Source organism: Cydia splendana, chromosome 6, assembly GCF_910591565.1.
Source record: "Cydia splendana chromosome 6, ilCydSple1.2, whole genome shotgun sequence".
Lineage (NCBI taxonomy): Eukaryota > Metazoa > Arthropoda > Insecta > Lepidoptera > Tortricidae > Cydia > Cydia splendana.
In genome coordinates, this window is record NC_085965.1 from 22105637 (window position 1) to 22133635 (window position 27999).

The 27999-nt window shown below is 39.8% G+C and overlaps 2 protein-coding genes across 2 annotated transcripts; both read right to left on the reverse strand.

Annotated features, from left to right (window-relative positions):
* Positions 1-986: 986 nt before the first annotated feature.
* On the reverse strand, positions 987-14637 carry LOC134791726 (lactosylceramide 4-alpha-galactosyltransferase-like). The gene is made up of 3 exons (XM_063762851.1): positions 13552-14637; positions 3057-3181; positions 987-1832 (listed from the first exon to the last, which is right to left on the reverse strand). Exons 1-3 carry the CDS (start codon positions 14283-14285, stop codon positions 1594-1596), a joined length of 1098 nt encoding a protein of 365 aa, XP_063618921.1. The 5' UTR covers positions 14286-14637; the 3' UTR covers positions 987-1593.
* Positions 14638-22152: 7515 nt separating this feature from the next.
* LOC134791526 (uncharacterized) lies at positions 22153-27990 on the reverse strand. Its single transcript, XM_063762574.1, has 6 exons — positions 27822-27990; positions 27579-27718; positions 26392-26522; positions 25694-25891; positions 24176-24304; positions 22153-23479 (listed from the first exon to the last, which is right to left on the reverse strand). The coding sequence occupies exons 1-6, from the start codon at positions 27896-27898 to the stop codon at positions 23273-23275; spliced, it is 882 nt and encodes a 293-aa protein (XP_063618644.1). The 5' UTR covers positions 27899-27990; the 3' UTR covers positions 22153-23272.
* Between the last annotated feature and the right edge of the window lie 9 nt (positions 27991-27999).

Consider the following 27999-nt stretch of genomic DNA (forward strand, 5'->3'; position numbering starts at 1 on the left):
GGGGCGGCTAGTAGTTACTGGTAGTTAGTGGAGAGTTACCTACATACCCTATATTTTCTAACATATCTCGTAGATCCTTAAAGTTACAAAAACATCTTCCGATATTGCTTAAAAATCCGTAGTAGTGTTAACATTCATATTTTATGTACATATTATGTACTTATATATAATACTCTATTTGTACTCATCAATACAAAGAAATGACGAATGTCAGAAAACGAAGCGGCATGATCGAATATAATTCTACCTTCCCACTTGAGCAAGAATTCAAAACCTTCCGTTTAAGCCTAATTGGGATTGGCAACTACATATTTTAAACATTTTTTTTCTTATATCCTACTTACTAACAAAAAGTCACACTCAATGTATCATGTTACTTAATTTAATACTCTTAGTTAGGGCCACTTGCACCATTCACTAACCCGGCGTTAACGTGTTAATCCTGGAGTTACCAAGGTTACCAGTACAATTTGACTCTGGGTTAATGGCTTAAACACTTAACCACGGGTTAGTGGGATAGTGCAAGTGGCGCTTAATAGCACAATTCAATAGTTTTACATTCTTAATAATACCTACCTAAGTAATTTAACTTTTCAGGACTGTGGTTCTTGACATGATTATTATAAGACGCCGATTTATGATTATAAATGGTGTGCCAAACTATAGTCTGTCAAGCCATTCCCGTCTGTTAAGTATAAAAAAGCAGCAAGTTTAAAAAATGTAGGTGCGACGGGTTATCGTCCCAAAATACTAATATGAATTTCGCGCCTTTTTCTACTGACAAAGTTGTTTGACAGACTATATTAACGGGCACTGACAGCCCGTTCGAATGAGACACGAACCAATATGAAGACATTTCCGATCTACTTTTCGCAAAGAAAAATATATATATCAAAAACTTTGGAAAAAAAGGTGTAAAAAAATTAGAGCAATGCATCCACAGCCAGTCCACACTAGGTGGTTCGCAGCAATCACGGCTTTATTTCTATGTTACTGTAAAAATGAAGTTAAGTGTGTAGATTTTTAAGTATGTGTAAATTTCCATACGTTCGGACATGATTAGGTACCTATCTAATCTAATCTACCCCGTACCTAAGTACATTTTCGGTAGGTAAATAATACGTTATCATTGATAGGTAGGTAAAACGGAAAATGTATATTTACTATTTAGGTATTGGGACTTGACTAAATATCCTCAGTTTAGATAAGCCAATACTGATATGATAGTCCTAAGAATTTATCTGTTTAATGTGTAAAAGGTAATTTTAAATGAAATAATTTCACGCAAGAATATAAATAAATCATGTAATTTGTATTACCTAATCTTTATATTAAGATATAAAAATAATAATTAATATCTTTTAATTATCATGAAAGGAAGAATCCACTAATGAAATTCAATATCTTTTGTATGCGTTTAATACTGTAAAGAGACGAGTAGGTATAGACAGTCAGTCAGAGCGTGGGAGTGGTATCATAAACGTCAAACTTCTATGAAACTATCGCTTTTAAAATAACACTTGCACAGTCTGTGCTAGCGAAATCGCTGCCATGTTAGCTTGCTCTAACACCTTTGATTCCTGATGATTACTCTTACTTCTGGACAGGTAGTAAAAAGTCCTTGCCATATAAATTATAAATGCTGGGGCAGTATTTCCTTGCCAATTTAGCATAAGGAGAGTCCTTATGTACTGCGAGGTGACCTGTCAGTTTGTTCCACACGTGGAAAATGTAAGCGGTGTCTTCTAACTTTATTTCGCCCGGCTCGAAGTATTCCCAGCCTTTCCAGTATGCCACCGGGTAGAAGAACTGGGGACCGTACACCTCGAAACCTGGAAAGTAAAGAAAGTCTTAAAAACAACTGTTTAAGGTTGGTATTCCCTGTCCAATTTCTTGGTCCAATGTGCATTGCATCTCACTCTCTCGCTAAGGAAAGTGAGACGCAAAATACACATTGGACAGGTGGAATACCTGAATACCACCCTAAGGTAAGTCACTGGCTCGTTGTTATCCAGGAACGTCGCTTAACAATAACAATATCTTTGAATCATTGCACCGGCCAAACAACTTTTCACATAGGCAAGGTAGGTACCTTGCCTATCATAATGTCTTTACGCTGCCGTTACGATATTTACATAATATTTAACATTACCAGGTACACTCATTCAACACAAGCTACCTCGCTCACTCATTTAGATATTATGTAGGTACGTATATCTAAATATAATGTTCATCCCACCGGCGTATTATGGATGGTTTTATCCACGTGATAAAATAACTGTCACTTTTTAACACCGCGGGAAAGTGACGGACACCGTTTTATCACGCTGTCATGTAGACATAGAACGTCCATCATAGCCATACTGAAGTAGGAGTGGGCTGGGCATGTGGCCCGTAAAGACAGCTCTTGGTGCAAGAGGCTGGTAGAGTGGAGACCTTGGGGAGAATCACGCCCAGTGAGAAAGCCAAAAATGCGTTAGTGCAAGGGAAGTTCTGATGTGGCAAGTCTACACGCCTGGTTATGAATATTTTAGTCCCAATGGGTCTCAAGCTCATTACTCTTGGCTCGCAGAAAGAAGCGGATACCTTATCCAAGAGCCGTACATTTCGGCCTTAGAAAAAGAGGATGGGAGAATAGAGTGCCTAACCAAGATGCCAATCATTTGCGCTGTAGCTTGTTTCATAGACAAAGACCCTAGTTTTGTCCCTACTAGGCTACTATACACACGGCATTTTTGCTACTGCGATCTTGGTAATAGCTCCTAGTCGCGAGATTTCCGACCCCGATCTAAGTGTAGCAAATATGGACACGGTGAAATATAACACCCCATAATCATCGCATTGAGCCGGTCTCGTTTTCATGCACCGTGGTTACATGCTGCGAACTTATCGACTCGACGCTTGGTGTTGCCCTTGCGAATCTCGTACCCTGAGGGCCTACCGCGAACCACGTTTGACTCTGTCGCACTTGTGAATTCGTACGTAAGTGCGACAGGGAGGCAACATGTCAAACGTGGTGAACCTTCCCCTCTGAAGGTATTGTAGTCGGCGCTTACCGTTGCAAGTAGCGGCGGACATTTGGCTGAGGTTGCTGGTCGAGCACTGCTGTTTGAGGATGCGCGTGATCACACCAGGGCCGTTGTAGCCCCACACGTCGCCTCTGTAGTTGTTCTTCATATCCCTGAAACATAATGCATTTAATATAAATAATATAATTCAGCCTATATACGTCCCACTAATGTGCACAGGTCTCCTCATGCGCGAGAGGACTTGGGCTTTAGTCCCCACGCTAGCCCAATGCGGATTGGGGACTTCACATACACCTTTTGAATTTCTTCGCAGATGTATTCAGGTTTCCTCGCGATGTTTTCCTTCACCGAAAAGCATCGAATTAAACCATGACAATGGACGGTCATTGCTGGTCCAACAAGTAAACATTGACGATGACGATCAAAAATTCGGAAGTCCTACCGCGAAGGAAATTTCGTTATCTGCCTAGCCGTGTGGCCGGGTCACAATATTGTTGTCGTGTAAGTCGTGTAACTCATCACTGACAAGAAATCGATCGCCGCCACCTGCCGGTAATTGGTTATGGAGTTCATATCGGTCGCGTGCGGTAATATCGACCCTGCACGCCCCCGTCATACCGTGGTGCACTTTTATAATTTCATTCATTACGAAGTGCAGTCTCTCATAAACGGGTGATATTAGGTCAGTGGGACAAGTGCGTCTTTTACATCGCCTAACAGTATAAATAGTTTAGTTTAGTTTACATATTTATTTCATAATGATAAATTACAGTAAGTATAATTTATTCTTATGCTAATCTAATATATGAATTTACATTATGATAGGTAGTCAATAATTAAGCATGCAAACGTATATTTATAAAATATCAACAATGATAATCAAAAGGAATACCACCCGTAGGAAGTACAGTCGCCATCAGATCAGATATATGGGAGAGGCCAAGGTGCTCACAAATATCTAAACACGCTTCTATTGTCAAGACGCTAGGGTGCGTGTTCAGATATTTTTGAGCACCTTGGCAGCTACGATATAAACGACACTCTGCGAGTATAAACGACAAAGAAGAAAGGACACTGTAGGTACCTACGAGTATATCTACTAATATTCAAAGCTTTAATTATCGCAATATATTTCTATTGCACCTAGGGAATGCAAATCGGTTATTTTCGGTTATTTTCTGTATGGAAATTATCGGTTATTAACCGAAACCGCGGTTATTTCCATACAAAAAATAACCGATTTGCATTCCCTAATTGCACCCTATTACGACTAAACAATACATCATTTCATTAGCATATATAACGCTCTTACGAGTATCATTACTATCATTAGAATGTAGAGCGCTTTGTCATGGAGTCATCGCTACCCTGACATTGCATTAGGCGAGAGTTTAAAATGGTCTCACTTAAAGATATCATGTTTAGTTTATGATAATTAATAATATTATACTAATTATGTCAAACTGTCATAATTATTATTTAAACAAAAGCTTAGGGGCGCTATTGTTCTTAGACAAGTGAGCACACAGAATAAGTAGATAACAGTATTACAATGATGTAGGTATGTACCTATACACGGTAATGTGGTTTTCCATCAGAGAAGGATCCTTATATCTACACACGGATCATAAGGACCATTGGCGGATTTGCAGTTTTTGCCGCCCTAGGCCCCAAGGCCCTACAGCCGCCACTTTCGCACCCATTGCTAAAGGACATGAGTGAGTACAAGTTATCCGAGGACGATGTCGTGGAAAGGGCGAAGTGGAGAAGTTTAAGCAGGAAAGCTGACCCCACCACCATGTGAGATTGATAGCTATGGTGGCGAGAGTTGTGAGGTTAGTGGCCCATGAAAGTTTTTGGAATAAGCGATTAGTGGACGCTTTTATTATTTATCGTTGTAACGGTAAATTATGGGGAATGGGGACATGACCATCGGAAATGTCAGGGTTTTGAGTTGATGTCCGTTTTGTAGTGATATTCCGTTTTTTCATAAGACAACCCTATCTACGCGGACAGTGGCCGGAGGCTAAGTTAAACTCCGATAACTGTCAACGCTAGCGTGTGTATTATCAACTTATCATAATCCCAACAGTTTAAGTATTAGAGTATGAAACGGCATATAAGTAATATAAGTATGCCCGGTCATCCGTTATCTTGTTTGCGTAAGTGGGTTTGGTACTTATACCTACCATCACATCCTGAGATAACAGGGACAACGCTCGACTTGTGAAACGGAACTGTGTGGCTACAGTGGCTATCACCAGTCTGGCACTATATTTTGAAGTGAAAACTTCTTTAGCGGCGCTATGCACTTTTTGTGATGGGGAAAAAATGTTAAACTCGCGAGAGCGTAAAACGTGACGTCACGTGTCATTGGTTTTTCTTTATTGATTTAAATGCCATCTAGTGAGTTTCCCTCTAACTGGTATAATATAACTCGAGTACTAACAATGATGTGCTTAGGGGTTTCAAGTAATGCGACGAAATAAAGCTAGATGGCGTTAACCTCAATTATACATAGTGAAAACTTCTTTAGCGGCGCTATGCAATGTCATTGAGTTTTCACTTCTGCCGGCACTCCCGGAGTGCAACCCGTTGTTTTTTTTAATTTGCCGCTTTTTCTACTGACGGAAATGTCTTGATGATAGAATATAGGTATATAAATGCTATTTTTCAAATAATTCTCTAAATGACACTTCTGCCTTGTTAATATCCTGTAATTTTGAAGTCCGTTGGCTCGTTGGGTGGACGACATCCGGAAAATTGCGGGTCACTTCTGGCTTCTGGATGAGATTAGCTTAGGACCGGGTCAAGTGGCGTACTAGAGGAGAGGCCTATGCTCAGCAGTGGGCAATAAAGGGCTGATATGTAAAATTTTTTTTTTTTTTAATATTATAGGACATTTTTACACAAATTGACTAAGCCCCACGGTAAGCTCAAGAAGGCTTGTGTTGTGGGTACTCAGAGAACGATATACATATATAATATATAAATACTTAAATACATAGAAAACAACCATGACTCAGGAACAAATATCTGTATTATCATACAAATAAATGCCCTTACCAGGATTCGAACCAGGGACCATCGGCTTCATAGGCAGGGTCACTAGTGTCACTACCCACTAGGCCAGACCGGTCGTCAAATGATGATGATGAATTTCAATGTGTGGTAAAACCATGGTAAAACTGGTAAACCGTCAGAAACGTACATGGCATGCAACAAGACAAGGTCATGGCTCATGGCGTTTAGGTACTACCTACGTGATTAGTCATCGATCATCACGCAGCCCTGACCAACTGTCATTAACTGACCATTAGGTACTTCGTTATAGAAACTAGTATGTAGTTCGCCCCGTACAGAGACCTCGCGACATATAAAGTAAAAGTATTTTGATTTGATCCCTTTTATTCCGTTAACCTCCAGGCCGAAACTTCTCATATTTGAACTCAATTGTACATTTATGTAAGTATTTGAACTACAACTACGTTACTGCCAACTGGAACATAAAGTAAAACGAAAAGTGCACCCCGAATTGAACCTAAAACCTTACTTTGTAATCTTTGCACGTGGCTTCGCCTATTTACCTATTGCCGGGGCAGCTTGTCTACATGTCAAATTTAATTTACAGATTTATACCGTTAAAAGGTAAAATAACAAAGAGTTATATGTATAATATGTACCTACAATCGGTTCCCTAACATAAGTATTCACTTTTCTATACAATTAGTACCTATGGCAACCATACGTTACAGAGGAAAACGAGTTCACTGATGGTTAGATGAACACGATACTGTCATTAACTTTTGTTTGACAGCCTACTGTCATAGAACCAATATAATTAAACCTCTGTTGACAAATATTTGTTGCGAATTTAGGGGTCAAATTATACTAGTGAAGCTTGTGAGCCAATAGGCGGTTGTGACTAGGAGTTGCGTCTATTACGGTTCCATTTCTGTGACGACATTATGCTGGCACAGTCATTGAGATCATGTATTTCAACAATGTAGTTGCAACCCTGGTACCTATTAGGATAGGTACCCTATATACAGTATAGTCTATATACTTGGTCAAGCAGATCTTGTCAGTAGAAAAAGGCGGCAAATTTGAAAAATGTAGGCGCGAAGGGATATCGTCCCATAGGAAATTTGAATTTCGCGCCTTTTTTTACTGACATGATTTGCTTGACCATCTGTAGGTACTGTAAAGGTTTGCAACCTTTACAGCCTTTTTTAATCTGTGACTGGCTATAGTCACGCTATTTAAATTTAGAATATGAGCCCGCTGTCAAATGGAACGCGGTGCGGAATCGGCATTCGATTAGAGGCAGCCATCGAGTGTCGAAATTGTTATCTAACTGAGAAAATATATAGGTACGAAAGAACTGATCTGCCGTGTATCTATGCCCACAGCGTTCTCCCATATAGGCCGTCCCCTTTACAGTACCCTAATATACAGTATAGTATTTAGTTTGTAAGTATGGATGGAACCTTCTAGAGTGGACGATTATAAAATTAATTGAATTGACAGGAGCCTTGAACATAATCGTTTCTAATAGAAATATCGATCATACATATCATAGTAGGCTGGCCAAGTAAAGGAGGAATCGAATATTATAGTTACTAAGTACAAGTAGGTACTTACTTAGTTACTAAAGAATTTATTAATTGAGATTGAGACAAAGGAATTTACTTACACGTGTATGTCTTTCCAGTCGGGCTAAGATTATAATGTAAGTATAATTTTCAAAAATTGCATGTTTCCATAAAATATTCTAGGTATTTATTTCTGCACGATAATTATTTCCTTAACACTTGAAATATACACCAATGAGTGGCTTCTGAGTAAAATGTTAAGTGAAACAGTCGACAGCAGTTACAGAGTGAGTACCTATACGGTTACCATCAGTTTGTCACTGACATAAACGCCGTCGAGAACGTAATTTACTTTCTATACATCTCGCTCGCACTCGCATATTAGTGCAAACGGGATGTATAGAAAGTAAATTACGTTCTCGACGGCGTTTATGTCAGTGACAAACTTATGGTAACCGTACTAATCCTTAAAGACCTTAAAGTCCGTGCGTGCAGTCATACTGTGCACTCAGTGGCGGATTTGCGGTCTTTGCCGCCCTAGGCCCCAGGCCCTGTAGCCGCCCCTTTCTCAGCACCCATCATATTGACTACATTTTGAGTTATTTCTTGTTATCATCAGCGAATTTTTTGTCACAATTTGCCGTCCCCATAAAACTTGCCGCCCTATGCCCGACCTACTTGGCCTTAGGGCAAATCCGCCACTGTGTGCACTTTTAAGAACTTTGGAGTTACAATCGTGGTAATAACAAATAACTGTCGTTTGTAGTAAATAGGTACCTATTCCTTTTCCAACCAATTTTCTTTATGGTTGCAAACAATGAAGGCAAATGGCTTTCCTTATATGATGGTTCACTTATAATCCAAGCACTACTCTACCTAACCTCATCATCATCATTGGCCTGTAACCACAGAATAAATAATAGTACTGCCGTACAGAAAGGAAACTTCCTACAAAACCGAAGTTTGACAGCGGTTCAGGGTCGAATCATGCTGTCGCTTTCTAATAAATGGCACTGTCCCTTTCGGCTATTTAGGGTTGTCAAAATTCAAGCCATTTTCTTATCTGTGGTCGTGCACGCAAAGGGACGTCAAGTGGTGCCAACCCCTAATAATTGCTCGGAGCAATGCTGAGCCGAGTTTGGCCGAAGTCGGCGAAGTCAGGGAGTTTCGCACCCCTGCTGAACATCAATAAGATGATGGTTTAAACCAGTGGTGGGCAAAGTACGGCCCGCGGGCCATCTGCGGCCCGCGAATGGATTTTATCCGGCCCCCCGGCGCCGCCGGTCTTATGAAATAATTAGTATATGGGCTAAGTATATGGCATTGGCTCACGATTATCACAAATCAAAAAATATATTTGGCTACAATTCTGGCCCTCCACTTAAATATCCTAAACTTTCTGGCCCCCCATGAAGAAAGTTTGCCCACCACTGGTTTAAACAGCGTCCATAAGAGTGCGGCACTTCCACAATGCGAGAGCGGCAGCTAGGGTTACCAGATGGTCGGGATTTGGCGGGATTCTCCCGATTTTTAGCATGTGTTCCCGATTCCCGACAAAGTGAAAATTGTCCCGAAAAACAGCTTCACGTTATAAAACAATAATTTCAAGTTCCGAACTGTAGTCGAGCGAGCGAGCTGACGTAGTGCCAATAATGTAAAAAATCGTTTGTTTTTAATACAATTACTTTAATTTGAATGTATTTTTTTTCCCGACTTAAGTCCCTAAATCCCGAAAAATGTATATTGTTTCCCGATAATAGCGCCTTTCGATCTGGCAACCCTAGCGGCAGCCGCGAGTCGCGACCGCATAGCTGGCAGGATAATGTGTGCCGTGCCCGGTGACGAAGTGTACCTAACCTATTCTCTATTATATTAGACGGTCTTTCTAATTAGAGGGCTTCGTTATAATAGCTTACCGTAAAATGGGGTGAGTAGGAATTACGAGGACAGTTGGGTTATGAATGGGGTGAGTAGGGATGGTAGGGGGGTGAGATGGTATTATTAAATTGCACAACGGGACTTAATCGCGTATTTAACTTTTTTAAACTGGGAATTCCTACTATATTGTATGTAATATGTATCGTTGAATCTATGAAATGAATCGACAGATTATTATTGAAAAACTAAAGTTCATACTACCAGAACACCTTTCAAGTACATATATAAATCAACGTGCCACATAGGTATAAAAATAAACTTTTTTTTAGGTTTTAACTTCGGATTTGCCCCAACTCACCTCATTTTACGGTACTTACCTACCTTAATAAACAAACAGTCACAGGCCGAAATTGGTCAAGACAAATCATCATCATTAGACGGTTCATTTATGTTAATGACTAGTAAGAAGATTCGTACGTACGGTACGTCGTATTCGTTTCATGTGGGCAGTCACAATTGCTCTGACTAACCATACCTACTGAGACTGAGTGACTAAAGGATTAGTAGGTATCCGACGAAAGGACACTTTCAACGAAGTCACTATCATATGCTAAGTACCACTACTATACAGGTGGTTTTTTTAATGGAATGACACTACCAGATCCCTTTTCTTTTCAACTGTTACGCCAATCGCTAATGTGAAGCCAATCATCGTTAATTAAAAAGTTAGGGGAGGTCTCCTAAGCCATCGTCGCGTAGCAACACAGCAACTCGATAGTTTTTGCCGTCAGTACCCCATTTAAAAATTCCACTCTGTATAGGTACCTGGACAAGGGCTACATCGTCAGCAGGTATGAAATGTCAGTTAGATGATAATGATAAGGGTATATCCGATGTCTGTTATTTTCGCGAAAACTTCTGCCCTTTTTAAATTTAAATGAATAGGTAAATAAATATTTGGGGATAAGACAACATTGCACAGATCGATATAGTCATAAACTAAGCAAAACGTTTACTAAGGATACTAATACATATATACCTACAGCTAAAGAGTTCAGTGGGTATGATTAGTACATATGAACGTGGTATGAATCATATTTTTTAATCGCGGTGTGATTAAGTACAATGTTTTATCAAATTATCAGATACCGATACGTGAATGTAGGTAGGTACTTATTAAGTACCTACCTAAATAAATCATGTGTACATTGAGTTATTATTAACTATAGTATACTACTAACTCTACTAAGACTACTATACAGTAGCCATACCAAACAATGAAATTGTCGCAATCGCAACCTGTAGCACGCGACCGTACGTCGTAAGCGCCGTAAAATGCATGGCATACATTTTGTCAGGAAAGTGACAGTTAGGCGTGACTGTACAGTGGTCGTTCTTGTCTACGTGACAGCGTGATAAAACGGTGTCCGTCACTTTCTATCCCATGGTGTTAAAAAGTGACAGTTATTTTATCACGTGGATAAAGATGGATGAAGCCATCCATAATACGCCGGGAACTCACGCTCTAAAGTACAAATTAAGATGCGCCATAATATTTGTTAGCTTTCATACTCGATTGGCTTATTACTATTAGGTTTAAGAGCCAACGGGAGTGGTCATTTCTCCATACAAACGTACTCCTCGTTTTCCTCCGTGGTTTTTGAAGCTAGAGCAATGATTTTTTCAACACAGATTAATATTGTCAATATCTGTGTCGGACCGTTTTGCTTTTTTTAATATTTTTGTTTTTTAAGGCGCTAGAGCCCTTCAAAAATGGCCAAAATGGCCTAATGGACTATGCCGCAATGAGAGGCGTGGCATTCAAAACTGATATCAATTAGCCAAAAAAGCAAAACGGTCCGACACAGATAATTTCATAATCATTTAGATTTCCAAATTTGGTTACGATTGGTTAAGTTTTGGAGGAGGAAACAGAGGAGTACGAAACCTCGATTTTTGAGATTTTTACGCAGGATTTTTCACCTTGTCCTTATCGCACTACTTTTAGGTGCCGCTTCCGTTAGCGAGACGGGTATATTTACCTAAAATATTTAAAACTCAGCTCCTGTTTCGTCTTAATGTGGGTTTAATCAAGGCACAAGTAACGACATAGTCTATTTTCGTCCGAAATGCAACAGTCGCATGAGGTCGGGTTGTTTATTTACAAATCCCTAAATATAGATGAACTGTGTTCAAAGTTCGCACGTCAGACCCCTTACCTATCTGTTCCCTTGAGGGGCTATTCATAAATTACGTCATTTCAAATTAGGGGAGGGGGGGTCTGGACATCGGATGACGGTAGCATGTCGTAGGAGGAAACGGGGTCATTTGAAGCATGATTTTTGGATGATTTTAGGGGGGGGGGTCAAAAATCGTCAAAAAACGATGACGTAATTTATGGACAGCCCCTGAGAGTAATTAATTAAGAAAATTTTAGATTTAAGCTAGTTAATAATTTCGTTTAGTAGTGCCACTGTATATATATTGTATTAAAAAAAACAACGGGTTGCACTCCGGGAGTGCCGACACAAGTGAAAACTCAATGACTAGTCCAAAATGTCTGCAGCACTATGTATAATTGACCCATCCTCCTTCCTATTGAAAAACTTTAGTTCCGAAATTGCTGGCCAGTGAGCTTAAATTTGTAGCGTTAATTGTTTAAAATTCGAATAGTAATTGTAAAGTTACCTTGCAGACCTCGCATCTAAATATATTTGGTCATGATATTTTGAGTTTTATTCACCAGTACTAGAGTTCACTTTTATTAGCGATTTCATCAAGATGTAGCTTTATTGAATTATATTTGAGTGATATAAAGTTAGAATGTAACTGTGAGATCCTCGTATTTCAACTTTCAACCCGTACAAGATTAGAACCTTTTTTAGGGTTCCGTACCCAAAGGGTAAAACGGGACCCTATTACTAAGATCTCGCTGTCCGTCCGTCCGTCTGTCCGTCCGTCCGTCCGTCTGTCACCAGGCTGTATCTCACGAACCGTGATAGCTAGACAGTTGAAATTTTCACAGATGATGTATTTCTGTTGCCGCTATAACAACAAATACTAAAAACAGAATAAAATAAAGATTTAAGTGGGGCTCCCATACAACAAACGTGATTTTTGACCGAAGTTAAGCAACGTCGGGCGGGGTCAGTACTTGGATGGGTGACCGTTTTTTTTTTTGCATTATGTTACGGAACCCTTCGTGCGCGAGCCCGACTCGCACTTGCCCGGTTTTTATTTTCATGTAATGTCATTGAGTTTTTCTTTATTGATTTACTTAAATTCCATCTAAATGAGTGGCCATCTAAACGTTACGGTCACGTGATCGCTTTACGCTGTCTCGAGTTTATCATTTTTTCCCCACCTCAAAAATTGCCCAGCGCCGCTAAAGAAGTTTTCACTTCAAAAATAAATGTTCTCTACTACTTAATATTAGTGACTTCCCGACTACACTGCGTATTTATCAATTACCATACATTTAATAGAATAAAGCGTCATCCATAATCAATATAATCATCCTGTTCTTAAACGGTTGGTAATTATGTGTGTCACTCATGAATCTAGTATTAAACTGGATTGGGCATGAGTGGTGGGGATAACTGACAGAACGGGATAGTCTTACGTATCTTTCAGTAGGAGTAGCAGAGAAAGCGCTATTATTGTTTGTCCTTATCACAGTCTCACATATTTTTTGTTCCCCACCTTTTTTTAGTATGGATAATGGTGGGCAACAAATAAATTCGACCAATCACAGTGTCGCATTTGCGTATGTTTTGTCCCTCACGGAGACACGCGTATACCACTTCTATATTACGATCCTACCTTCTATGGTGTCACTGGTCTAGCTAGTGTCAAAAATGTTCCGAAATAATTGATCCTATTTGGGTGCCATAAACTAAAGCTTTCATCATAGTTAAAAAAAATAATAATAATAAAGGTTTGAACCTGCCAGTGCCAATATCGGTACTGCATGAAATTTTGGCTCTAAAGTCCATTTATTTTCATGATTAATAGGTATTTGAATATTTTGAATCATTTCACTAACTTACCTGATGGCCGCCTCAGCAACGCTCCTCCCAAGCTCGTCTCTCGAGAACGCCAGGGCCCCAGCAGCCACCGCCGTATCCGTCTCCCTCGCCGCCCAGTTCCTCACCAGCGGGTCCAGCGCCTTCGCCACCACCACATCCAAGTCCAAATACACCCCCCCAAACTTGTATAAAGACAGATACCGCAGCACATCAGATGTATGCGATATACGCCACCGTGTCCTGTTCAACGCACCACCAGAAACCATACTCTCCAAAGGAGTTCTTTTAGCGTAATTTGTTATATGCACTCTAGATAATCTAATATTTGTAAAGTTACTTAATACTGATAGACTTCCGTTTCTCAAAGTGTTTTTATGCACAGGAGCAGCGAATAGAACATTTATCTGCCATCCAGGGTGAGCGCGGGCCGCGGATTCTACGGCACATGCTTGCCGTGAATCCAAGTCACCTTTACAAGACGTTTCGTGAAAGAATATTGAGTGGGATGGCGGTTGAAACTCCTCGCTCTCTGCTCGTGGTAAACTATTGTCTAGGTCTATGTAATGGCACGATATATCTTCTAAAGGATCCCAGTGAATAAAGTAAAGGTCTGGGGACAGTGTCTGTAGCACTACGTAGCCACAGAGAATCACCAAGAGGACGCATGTTAATATCCGCCGGCGTCTTAGTTTGATTATTATTTTGTTAATCATTCTAGCTATCTTATATGTATAAAATACACTATGTTCATACATTAGAGCTGGCAGTCCAGCATTTATATAATCTCAGTTTAATCCGATCAGTTGTCGGTCATTGGCCTCTTTGAATTTGTATTTACGATATTTATTCCAGTATCTCTGCTGCGACACCATCATTCTCTGCAGTACATGTTGCGAGAATCTCGAAAGAAAATCCCGTAGTGTTTCATAAATGAGCACACTGCACACTCTCTTCTCCTTTTATTCTTTTTTCTTCTTCTTTTATTTTAATGGAGGTCTGGCAGCATATTTTGGTTGGCTGTATGTTTACGTTTTACGTTCACTCATTACTGCGTTAGTGTCACTGTCGATATTTGAGGACGGGGACACGATGCGCGCGAACCGCGACCCGGCGCCTACTGGTCTCTTGGACTACGGGTTGCATTTTGTTGGTTGTTCGCCGCTGGCTCAAATCATAAGTGATAACGATACGATTAATAAATAATTATTTATTATTAATGACCTCTACTTCACCGATAATCGCGTGCGATTGGTTACATTGCAGCATTTGGTGGATGGATGGAATTCGTTGCTTATATCTAAAAACGCATGTCATTTGTTGCAAGCCTGGAGAAGCCTAATCAAAGGCTGTGTAAATAAATACATATATGCCACGAGTCAGCAAATTTTGGAGAAGACCTTCTTGTGTTGTCTTGTTTTAGGAATCTCATAGAGCCACAAGTGTTGCTTCCTGTGGTCTAAGAACTCTCGAGAGTCTCGAGTTGTACATATAGGTAGTTTAGTTTGGTAAGTGACTTGAAAACCGCAATTTTACTCTCAAGAGCCGCGGTTTGCCGCATTTAGACTAACGTTAAAAATTAACTAGATAGGGAAAGATCATGTATTACTTAATAAGCACTATAGGGGGGCGTGGGGTCTATGCTTTGCTTATTTTTGATGACATGGGGGGTGGGGGGGGTCTAGATGGTGATTACGTCAGCAGTAGTTATTTACTTTTTTATACATATGGCAACCCACACATTGTCTATGCTTGAAAACGAAACGCATATTCGGGGATTCCCACAAATATTAATGAATACGTTTAGGTACTCGCTTAGAACCGCGTAGTAGGGGAATTACCGCGTGCTATTCACTTGTCTAAATTTCTTCCGTCAATCTACATACAGATTTATTCCTTATTTATTTATTTATTTATTTATTTATTTAAAATTTAAATCAGGCAACAAGGCCCATATTACAAATACCTTACAGACTAACATACATATATATATATTATAAACTTAAAAACTAAACACTATTTATGCGACAAAACGGCGTGGCTCCGTTGAATCGGCTGTTCTTGTGTCGGATTCGGCAGTTTGCCCCGGAACCTCCGAAACACTTATGATTGACTCTTTTTGGTCACAAAAATACAATAAAAAAAAAAACAAAATACTTACATTAAAAGAAAAATGCATATTATAGTGTGTCAAAGGACTGTCTAATTTCAAACATAGATAGAGAGAATCATACTCTTTGTCTTACACTAGTACTGGCACCCAAAATGAGTATAGTTTTTTTTGTTCCTATTTACTGACAAATTGGTTTGACCAGCTATACCAATGTTTACGTAAGCATGGGAGGGGGGGGGGGGGGTAAGGGCTTTGCTTACTTTTGCTGACAAGGGGGAGGGGGGTAAATAATTGTAATAAATCTGCTTACGTAATACTTGAACGGCCCCATATGAAGGATACGGGCACCGCATCCAGTAAGCCGCCAAACTATACCTTTTGGTCACTTACTACATATGTAACTTATCTGAAATACGAAAATGTATTTTTATCCCTAAGGGTTGCAGCAGCCCCCTGCACTCCAGCACTCCTGCCGCTCTTAAATGACGCCTAATATGAATGTCCTATAATGCTCACTCCTTTCAAACTGCCAAAATCCAGAAAAAGGATGGAAAGGCTACTCATACCCAAGAAGAGAGAGAGAGTCCCCGGAGAGTGAATAGAGTTACCTACACCAAGATAAGTCTGCTATTTTGATTGCAAGTATTATTTAAACGTCATTATTTTATAGAAGTTTGACGTTTAAAATAACACTTGCACTGCGTGTGCTATCAAAATCGTTGCAGACTTATATTGGTCTAACTATAGACATATCTTAGGCAATCGTGCTCCATCCCAGAGTGCATCGCCGCATCGGCACTTTTGATCAGGTGAGATTGTGGTCAAAATAGTCGAATGTATTCCTTTATCCCATAAAAATGGAAAGAATTTAAGAATACGAGTTGAATGCCCGCTCGTCGCTCGTGATTCGCACCGCGTGAGGGGTAGCACAGCGCATGCGAGGTGTACGTTTGTACCTCAGCTGAGCAGCCGCTCTCCCCTATCTTTATCTGACAGCGCGCGAGGGTGTTTCGGGGCCATTGCCCATTCAACGTATACACGTGATTTCTTGTCACACACCTGGCCTATTGGGGTTTTGTTAAGTTGTTAACACATTGAGTGCCGGGATCACGCTCGGCGGGTTCTCTGTACGTAGCCGCTTTCTACAAAGAGAGAAAACGCTGAGATCGGCTACGAGCGTAGTTACGTTGGTAGTGAATGCGTCAATATGGTACAGTCAGCTGTAACTGTAATATTACACGTTGAAGCAACAATATCTGGCACTAAGTACCTTATTTGTAGACCAATGGGGTTGGCCGGTGGAAGTTAGACATGTGTCGTTCGCGAGCGAGTGATTCAAATGAACTGTATCTTTTGATTGAACTAGCTCACTCTTCAACTCAGTACAGATTTGACTAGCTCATTTCGCTCAGTAACTCTTTTATATCGGTGTTACTTGCTCGCTCTTTCCCACTCATGATCGAATGAGCGGGCCCAGCCAAACTAGTGAGACGATGCGGAGTGACGGTTTCGGAGCGTTTCGGATGAATTCGGAGGGTGCCGGGAAAACATGGCGGGATCCGTACCGTGTGATTTGCTTTCTTCGTCGCACTTATGGCTGTGGGTATTATATAACCATCCCATTTACGCACTTTTATGTACAGAGTACTGTTGGATGTCGAGAGAGCAGACTACGGCTGTCGTTTGTTGACCAATTTTAGTTTAAGATTTAATTGACGGGCTTAGGTAGTGTAATTAATGTAATGATAGTCTAATATTTTTATGAAATGTACACTATATAGTATCAGATTTTCATCATAATTGCCAATCTAGATTAGAGGGGTTTATGTTTAATATGAGGTACGTTTAGGAGAAACTTTGTTTTTCCCTCGTTTTATTATTAACCTAAAAAATCTAGATTGACAGTCCTAAGCCTGTCCAAGTATGAAGGAAAATCTGCTTAATATGTATATTGTAGTAAATGTATGTATAGTATAGCTTATATAACACTAATAATGCATATTTTTTAACGATCAAGTGCGTAGGTAATACAAATCAAACCAAACAATTCAATCAATCTGATTGATTGACATCTCTCTCTACTCACTATTTAATCTACAGATCTACTGAGCGAAATGAGCTAAATGAGCTAAATGAGTGATATATATCACCGCGAGCGAAAGATATGAATCACTCTTTTCAACTCAGTGAACGATTATGCGCATCTCTAGTGGAAGTTTTTAGCAGATGGCGCCATCATAGCTTGCCCCGTCAATCCCTAGAATTGTGTCAAATTTTCGTTTTTTTAATACCCTGGATGCCAGCTCTTTAAGCCAAATCTCATAGAAAAAGGGGCAAGCTATGATGGCGCCATCTAGGCAAACCTTTGACAGTTGCCAACCCCATTAAGGGTTTTTAGTCACTAGTTGCCATGGTTACGTTTAGTTGTTCAGCAGAAAACAACTCTTGAAAACCTGATTTTATGCTATACAATACAACATAATACCTACAATACAATAAGCCAGGTACCTACCTACTCTTTATATTGCGCACCTTACCACAGAATAAATAATAGTACCTACTAGGTACAGTCGCCATCAGATATATCGGAGCGGCCAAGGTGCTCACAAATATCGGAACACGGTGTACTGCCATCTCGCCGAAATATTTTTCGCCTAATTTCACTTCCCAACCAACTTATTGCAGTACTTTTAGTTGGCAAACCAATGCTTAGCATATTATTATTTAGCATAATTTTTATTTGAACACAATTTTATTTAGCAGATGTTCATTTTACCACGATTTATTTAGAAAAATAGTTACTAAGCAAATGTATTATTATACCTAACTATTTATTGTTAAATAACGTTTGCCCAAATTGAAATTTCGCATACTTATTATTGGATCACAACTATATTTAGCATTTTTTTTATGACCCGTAAAACGAAACTGCTCCCAGAGATAGGTAGGTTATGGTTATTTTTTTTAAGACCCTAAAAACGAAATTGCTCCCAGAGATAGGTAGGTTATGGTTATTTTTTTTTATGACCCTAAATACGAAACTGCTCCCAGAGATAGGTCGGTTAGGGTTATTTTTTTTTGGTGACCCTAAAAACGAATCTGCTCCCAGAGATAGGTAGGTTAGGGTTATTTTTTTTTTGATGACCCTAAAAACGAATCTGCTCCCAGAGATAGGTAGGTTAGGGTTATTTTTTTTTTGGTGACCCTAAAAACGAATCTGCTCCCAGAGATAGGTAGGTTATTCACAATATTAGGCGAAAAATAATTTATGCCTATCAATACATTCGACATAACAATAAAAGACATTTTGAAACATGACCAACTAAATATTATGCCATACAATAATATTGTAAATAATCATTTGCGACATGTTATATATGCGAAACATTGGTCTGCCGTCTGATAGTTTTGCCAAATGATACTATGGGAAGAATAGTTTGGGTAGTGATAATTTGCCATACAATTTTCGGCCACATATTAGTAAACCTCGGAACACGCCTCTATTGTCAGGGCGTTAGAGCGCGTGTTCAGATATTGTGAACACCTTGGCCGCTCCTATATATCTGATGGCGACTGTACAGAAGACTCACTCTCTAACAAAACGCGTCTGTTACGTCGTTTATACGATCGGACAGATTTGGCCGCTAGGTGGCGACAGCGCCACGCGCGGCTTATGGCTAGCCACCAAAATTGGTGTGGAACGGATGTACTTTTAGCTACCTGTAGGAAAGCGACAAAATCGCGGAGTGAGCCACGCCTGGCCTTACACATGTAGGTACCTATGAATAGTCAGCATCAAAGATTAGTGACGGATATAGTGACCAAATATATCGTGACACTAATACAACTTTGTTACCTTAAAAATAAGGATAGTTTCCGATATATTTGACTTTGGCCGTGACCTCACTCACTAGCCATTTTCATATCAAGTACAGTCACCTGCAATAATATGTTACACAACGAAGGCCGCAAAAATATCTGATACGAACTTATTTGTGGAGCCATAAGAGCGTGTGTGTATATGTTTTCGGCCTTCGAAGAATAACGTATTATTGCAGGTGGCTGTAGAACGTGATACGTGATACAATTTTTTTTTCAAAAAAAAACAGTGCCACTATTGTTGCTCAAACAATGGGACACAAACGCAACACAACCACAGGCAAGGGCAAACAATAGTAGGTACATTTTACTTATAACCTACTTGGTTCGTATGAATTAGTGCAGCGGTCGGCAACCTTTTAGCAACCAAGGGCCACATAGCAGTTAACGAAGTGGACCGGGCCTCACTTTGGTAATAATTATGACTTTATCAGACATTGTCATTTGTCAATATTACATACAAAATAGCCAGGGAGGCTCGCGGGCCGCAAGTGAGAGATTCGCGGGCCCCTGGTTGCCGACCGCTGAATTAGTGTAAACTAAGGGGTCGCCCAGAAATCATGTGATCATATTTTTGACCCCCCTTCCCCCTTGGTGATATTTGGTGATTTTACCGCAACCCATGCCATATGTTAAAGATGCTATCTCTCAAAAACAGGCATCGTAAAGTTGGTGCGATGAATGTTTTATTGGGTAAATACGCATTTATACGGTATAAAATTAAATTTTTGAGTAAGTAATATTGTTGTTTTTGGCGTTCCCGCTTTGAAAAAAAATTACACGTGATATATTCTCTGACCCCCCTCCCCCATCGTGATCATTCGTGATATTTTTCCTACCCCCCTAAACGATCACATGATTTCCGGACGACCCCTAAGTACTCTTAAGTAGTAACTATTACCGTGGGAGTAAAATGGGGTTTAGCTCCCGCTGCACTTGCAAGTTTACTGCGCAAATGTTATGAAAATGGCTTATCTCAAAACCCAGCGTGCGTGAATAAATAGGTATTACCTAAGTGCTGTAATACAGTGGAACCTCGCTAACTCGGACCTCGATAAGACGAAATCCTTGATAATACGAAATAAAATGCTATTCCCTTCCCTTCAAAACCCAAAACCTCCATAACTCAAAATATTTAACCTCATTAAGACGAAGTAACCAACGATTCCCTTCACGGCTATCCAGTACAAATTTAACCTCCATAACTCGAAAACTGAAATTTGACCTCTATAACTCGAAAAAATAGACGTATTCTTATATCACCTCTATATATCGAAATTATTTATCAACAAACCTCTGTAAATCGAGGAAATAATAAGTGCGTACTTTATGCTGATATATTAATTAGGTACCTCTCTAATACGAATTTTTCATTCATTTTACCTCTGTAACTCAAGACCTCTTTAAAGGGGGCCACTGATTAACAGTCCGCCGGACGGTATCGGCCTGTCAGTTGTTCTGAACTGTCAAAATTTTGTTCTAACTGACAGGCCGATACCGTCCGGCGGACTGTTAATCAGTGGGCCCCTTAAGACGAATAATAACCTCTTTAAGTTCATACCTTCTAGAAGACGAAAACTCGTTAACACGAACTTTTTGGCATTTATCTTATCGAGGTACCGCTGTATTTATGTGTGTGTGTGTGTGTGTGTGTGTGTGTGTGTGTGTGTTTTATGTGTGTGTTAAATCAGTGTTTTATAAATGTGTCAACTGTAAGTACCTACATTAGAGCCTGTGGGCTCAGCACGGTTCCATTTTTATCGTCTATCACTATGCGCGTCCCTTTCGCACTTACATACTTGTTAGAACGTGACAGGCATGGTGACAAGGGATAAAAACGCGACCGTGCTACGCCGCCTGGACCGATAGAAAGTGTAAATAATGTTAACAAAACAATTTTATAACTTTGTAATCTCGCACTTTTTAAGAACAAAAAAGATAAAATTATAATTTTATATGCACGTTGTATTTATATTCACTTTTAGTTGTTAAGTTAGTTATCGCGAGCATGATTTTAAATGCTTGTCACATGACTTGTTTTGTTTTTTAGCAGGTATTACTTACTAATATCAAAGAGAATAGATAGTATAGAGGGGTCCTGTCATTGTAAATTTTGTAGTCACTGTAAATTTACTGCCATCTATCAACACACGACTAAAACTCAAAATGAACTTTCCGGTGCATGCGACTCTAAACTCAAAATACACCAATCCTCAAATACTACCAATATTAAAAAAAACTATTCCCATAACGAATGAAACGCAAATGAACTTAATGCCAAAATGAACCGTTCTCGATTTGCACTTTCCCCAATATGGGCCAATTCCAAATGGACTGAAGCTCATAAAAACCGATACACAAAAGGCTCTTTTCCCAAAATACCCTAAATTTTAATCGCAGAACACCCGATTTCCATAATGATTGATTCACAAAACGGCCTTTTCCCAAAATACACTAAATTCTTGATGTCATGTTTTAAAACGTATAAAGTTATCAAAAAATGTATATATATGGATAAATGATTTTATTATTTTTATATCATTTCGATCCATGTTCATTCACTGATATCTATGTGTTAAAATTGATAAATATGAAACGGTGTCGTCACGCCATCTAGCCGAGGATAGGCTAAAGGTGTGTGCGGCATCTATTCGAGAATGACTTTTACTTGAATTCCGAGGCACGTTTTTTCCTTAGACTTTATTCGTCCTATACGAAGTTACATATGTCTTTGCTAATATTTTTGCGATACCCTACCAGGGTCCATGTGCCTAAATGGTACTATGTAGTCTACTCGTATGTAATATAAATAAGTACATTGGTTGCAAAATAAATATCTCTATCCCTAATAGGCATAGCTGTTCATAACCTTTCAGTGTTATGTGACCATCCCATGAAAAAAATGTTTCATACCTAACTTGTCGTAAATTGTATGCTCTATAATTTTTACCTACATGTACCTAAACAACATTGGAGCTATAGAAATTTTGATATCCGCGAAAAACTGATTTTTATGACCCTTGGTAATACCAAAATCGCAAAATCTGACAGTTGGATTAAAAAAACCGAACAAGTGCGAATCGGACTCGCCCACCGAGGGTTCCGTACTTTTTAGTATTTGTTGTTATAGCGGCAACAGAAATACATCATCTGTGAAAATTTCAACTGCCTAGCTATCACGGTTCATGAAATACAGCCTGGTGACAGACGGACGGACGGACGGACGGACGGACAGCGGAGTCTTAGTAATAGGGTCCCGTTTTTACCCTTTGGGTACGGAACCCTAAAAAACAACTCAAGTGAAATTATGGAAATCTTATTACATATTTGGTTGACCCCTAACACAATATTTCTAATGTTTAATTGGTTTTGAGTTGGTGTTTCGTCATAAGGGTAAAGTTATTAGAGACAATAAAAAAAAAATCATGATAATTTTATAATTTTTTTTTGTGAGTTTCCTTAAAATATTATACAGCACACTGCTATCGGGCTATGTACAGTCACCTGCAATAATATGTTACTCTTCGAAGACCGCAAAAATATGTGACACGCTTTTATGGCTGTACAGACAAGATCGTGTCAGATATTTTTGCGGCCTTCGAAGAGTAACATATTAAGTATTGCAGGTTACTGTACTTACAAACTGACACCGCGAACTAGCAGTAACAATAAAAACTCCAGTGATAAAAACGCGACCATGCTACCGCACGTAGTGCAACTTTATTACAAAGACATAAGGACGACGTTAGTACATCACCGATTGGCCTTTTCAGCCGCCTTCTGTTTCTTCAGCGCCCTATACGCGTCCACGGCTTCCAAACGCGCACGTTCGCGTCGCATTTGCTCCGCTGCGCTTATCTGAGATTTCGCTTGAGTTTTCTTTGACGGTTGAGTCTTGGGTTCAGTTGGTTGAGCGCTCGGCTTGAGCATGCCTGCTAGGAGGAGGTCACGACGGCCAGGCTGAAATATGATGATACTCATAGAATTCATAAACTTCATAGAATACTAAGTCTACGATGCATGGCTATTGCCACACACTGGTGTAAACATACACCGCATTATGAAGCATTTATGAAGATCGTGTCAGCACACACAGTCGGAAAGAACTAGAGAAAAACTGGATAAGTGCGAGTCAGACTCGCCCACTGAGTGTTCCGTACAATTTTAACTATTTTTTTATTATTTACAAATAGTTTTCAGATTTTTCCCTGTACTTGTGGTATAAGACGATATTACTTGCCAAATTTCATAGTTCTAGGTCAACGGAAAGTACCCTATTTGAGATTCCCTTGAAAGTGTCGAAATACTTATATGTTCTTTGCGGTAGGTATAAACGGCCGTACTTATCTTTTTAGTTCCATAGGGTAAAAACGGGACCCTATTACTAAGACTCCGCTGTCCGTCTGTCTGTCACCAGGCTGTAACTCATGAACCGTGATAGCTAGACAGTTGAAATTTTCACAGATGATGTATATGTGTTGCCGCTATAACAACAAATACTAAAAACAAAATAAAACTTTAAATGGGGCTCCCATACAACAAACGTGATTTTTTGCCGTTTTTTGCGTAATGGTACGGAACCCTTCGTGCGCGAGTCCGACTCACACTTGGCCGGTTTTACTTTAATTCGGAAGTTTGATGAAGTAATATACTGACCCTGGGTGCTCCCTGGTGTAGCTGCGCGCGGCGCGGCGCGGGCAGCGCGGGCGGCGCGTGCGCGACGTCTCCGAATGCGACTCGCTCGTAAGTGAGTTCGCGTGCCGCTAGCTCACGCGCTGTTTTCGTCTAAAAAATTTAATGTTACATTGAATTTAATATATTTAGAGGCTTGCTCAAATGCTACTCTTCCTTTGTCCCCTTTTGTCTCAAAAGGCCCAAAGGAGAATAGAAAGCCTAGGACACACGAAGCAACATAGTTCGGGGAAATGATCCGAAGCATGCAAGTACCCAACACGGCTCTCGAGACACAGGGCGGACACGGCATACATCAAAAACCATTTGCGTTTATAATTATGTGCCCCTGCTATAATACATACATAGATAGGATAGAACGTGTGCAGATAAAGTTTCTAAAGTATTTGAGCTATAAACTTAAGTGCCCCTCTAATCGAACTGATTACTTAGTTACATGTAGGAAACAGCATCTGGTACCATAAGTACCATTATTCAAACGACGTGAAATTGCTGATGTTATTTTCCTCCTTAAAATCATAACTGGTGAAATAGATTGCCCGGAATTGCTCCAGCAGATCTCATTCGTAACCCCTTCGGTCAAAAAGACACTTCCCTCCTATCTCATTAAAGCGAACATCGTCCAACTACAGACGTAATAGTTATCTTAACCGTGCGAGCCGTAATTTGAATAAACTAACGAAAGAGCTTGATATTGACATAATTATTTAATTGTGACATTCGCTCCGTGAGGCGCAAATTGACGGAAATGTGTTTCAATTAGGCATTTTGTATTTATCTCGTAAGTGAGTGCTTGTATATGTAGTATCTAAGTTATAAGTTTATAACATAACTCTTTATTTTGTTCTTAGTTTTTCAGTCTTTTTTTTTTCATTTTGTTTTTACACTATTGGTGTCCTGTCACCGGTAGTAGGTTTTGCTTATGTAAGCGAATGTTGTTAGTTTTGGTTTGAGTCTTATCTCTTTCATGAGTGCAATGTGTGTGTGTGTGTGTGTGTGTGTGTGTGTGTGTGTGTGTGTGTGTGTGAGGTGGAGAGAAATGTCCCCTTTTATCCCCCTGTCCCTTTCTCTTTGGCGACGGCCTGATGATGCTTCTCCTGTCACTTGTTAACTGGCAATTTGTAAACCATATTGCAAGGATATAAGACTGCGTTTCCACGAGAGACGAGAGAAGATGCGTATTAGCGAAGGATGTGTTTGTTAAGAACCAATAGAATATGTCCATAATTAAAGCTGCGCTTGGTGAGGATAGGTAAAATAACTTATTCTATTGGTTCGTAACAAACTCACTATACTCTGTATCTTTAGGTATTTAAATAAAAGTAAACAAAATCTACCCTCAAATGGCTCCTTAAGCCAGTTGAGGGTAGATGAAAACATTACATGATCAAATAATGTAGGTTAAAATCAGGTCGTTCAGTGACTGAACCAGGCAGTCTGTTAACTAAAGATATAGACTAAGGTTCACCAATGGTCTTTTACCTCAGCCTCCTTAGCTTTCTGCTGCTCCTTCCTCTTAAGCGCGCGTCGCTGTGCCTTGCTCAAACGCTCCTCTCCCTTTGCCCCCTTTTGCCCCCCTATCCCCTTTTCCTTGGCGACGGCCTGACGATGCTTTTTCTGTCGTCGCTCGCGCTGCGATGCTATGTATTCGCCTCTGGTGTCCGTCTCTTCAAGGTCTAACTGGATAAGACAAAGGGGGTGTTGTTTGTACTTGAAGTTTTAAATGCCAAACAATTTCATAATGATAAAGCAGAATTTAACACATTCATTGTCACTAAGTGTTACGGGCTACGCTCGTAGCGCGTAGCCACGTGTTTGCCGTATGTAGCGCGTAGTCGCTACGAACAGAAGAACCCGACAGTCAGGTTCTTGGCCCTGAATGTGTTAAGTTAAGGCTGAAAGAAATTACTACTTTGATGATGAAACAAGATTTGTTTCAGAGGGTGCACTGCAAATATCGAAAATAGAAGTTTTGGTATTCTGCCTCTTTATCGCTCAAATCCCTCATGTGAATGTGAGGAATTAGGAAATCTAGATTTTTAATGATTGCAGTAGGAATAACCATTCTTTTTTTTCTTTGTTCTATTTGCATTAAACTTTGAGCCATATTTGAAATGGTTTGATTAACACTGTTCAGATGTGAAGCACAGCAGCAGATATTCCAAGCCATAGTAACTTACAGGGTAGTCCTCCTGGTCAGTTTTATGCAGCGCCCGCACAGCACTATTGATGCGCATGGAGAAGGCACGGCCTGCCTCACCAGGCATTCGCTTAAGTGCTGCCACAGGGTTATCATCGCGCTTGGCATGAGCTGCAACATAACATACATGTATTTTCTACTACTACTACTCGTAAGACCCACCATAGATAGTTTTCCAATTTTTAATTGTTCCGGTTTCTATAAGTAAATTGGAACGAATTTTGTTTGTTTTAAAATGCAATGAAACAAAAGAAATACCTACTACTTTATTTGTTTCATAACAGGTTCAAATTAGATTGCAACGAATATGTACATTTATGCACAGTCAGCTACCCCTAAATCTACTTGGCGCTGTTCTGTGGAGCAAGAGCTGGGTGTATTAGGGATGGGGCGGGAGGAGGCTACCCAAGCTGCCCAGGACCGGAGTCAGTGGAAGAAAAACATTCGAGGCCTACATCCCAGAAGGGGGTAACAGGATGGAAAGAAGAAGAGACAGTCAGCTGCAGAGAAAAGGTACCCTCCTCTGCATAGAAGTTTGCCTGCATGAATAGTATTGTTACTAACATAATATGGGACTTGTCCTGAAATAAACGTTATTCATTCATGCAATTTTTTTTATGCAAATGTATATTGCTAGGCAAGGATCTTATCACCTTTGAATTGGTACTACGATTATAAGAATTGGGCCTAAAAATAGCTATAACTTATGACTTTCGAAGTGGACTCTATAACTTATGACTTTCGAAGTGGACTTAAGTGCTATTATTTATTCCATGGCTCCTTGAGTTACGACTTGTTAACCCAGCATATAGGAGGGCTAAGGGCGTTAGACGAGCGCCTGGACTGCCCGCTCATTAGGTACTGGACAGAAGTAGTCATTGGTAGGTCTAAGTAGATATAGGTTGATATAGGTTACTAAAAATGTTACTAAGAATATAACACTTTAAACTCTCGCGTTTTGTACACATATTTAATTGCACCAGCTGGTGCAACTCAGCTGAAATGTCGGAATTAAAGGTAAAAACAATGAAATTATATCGCGGTAGACCCGTTTGTGCAATTAAATATGTTACTAACAAAATATGGATCGCTTTTGGTCTGAAATAAAGAATTCTTTTTTTTATAGTCATTATTATAGAGTGACCAAAAACTCTGACTTCCACTAACCTGCTATTGAGCGTGACTTCTTTTTCTTCACAATAGATGCGGGTGTCCGGGGCTCTTTGAAGGCAAAAAGACGCTGCAGCGACTTCGGTATGGGTTGCTCATCTGGATCAGTCGGTGGAGCATTTATTTTGTCTTTTATGCTGGAAATAACCCAAGAGAATGTATTCCCAAAAAATCTTTGGAAACACGTACACTATTTCAACGTCGTAATACGCAAATTACTTATTAGTCGTTAATTTTTACCTCTGAAATCGTTGTTCTTGCTGTTTCAAAGGATCTTTCACGCCACGATGTTTTTTTGCTGGAATTTTACGGCCCATTTTTATGTAATTTCATAAAAATATAACCTATATTATGCAGTGTTTACATGTCAAACCAGTGGCACATCAGTGGCATGTGTTTGACATTGACGTTGTAGAAA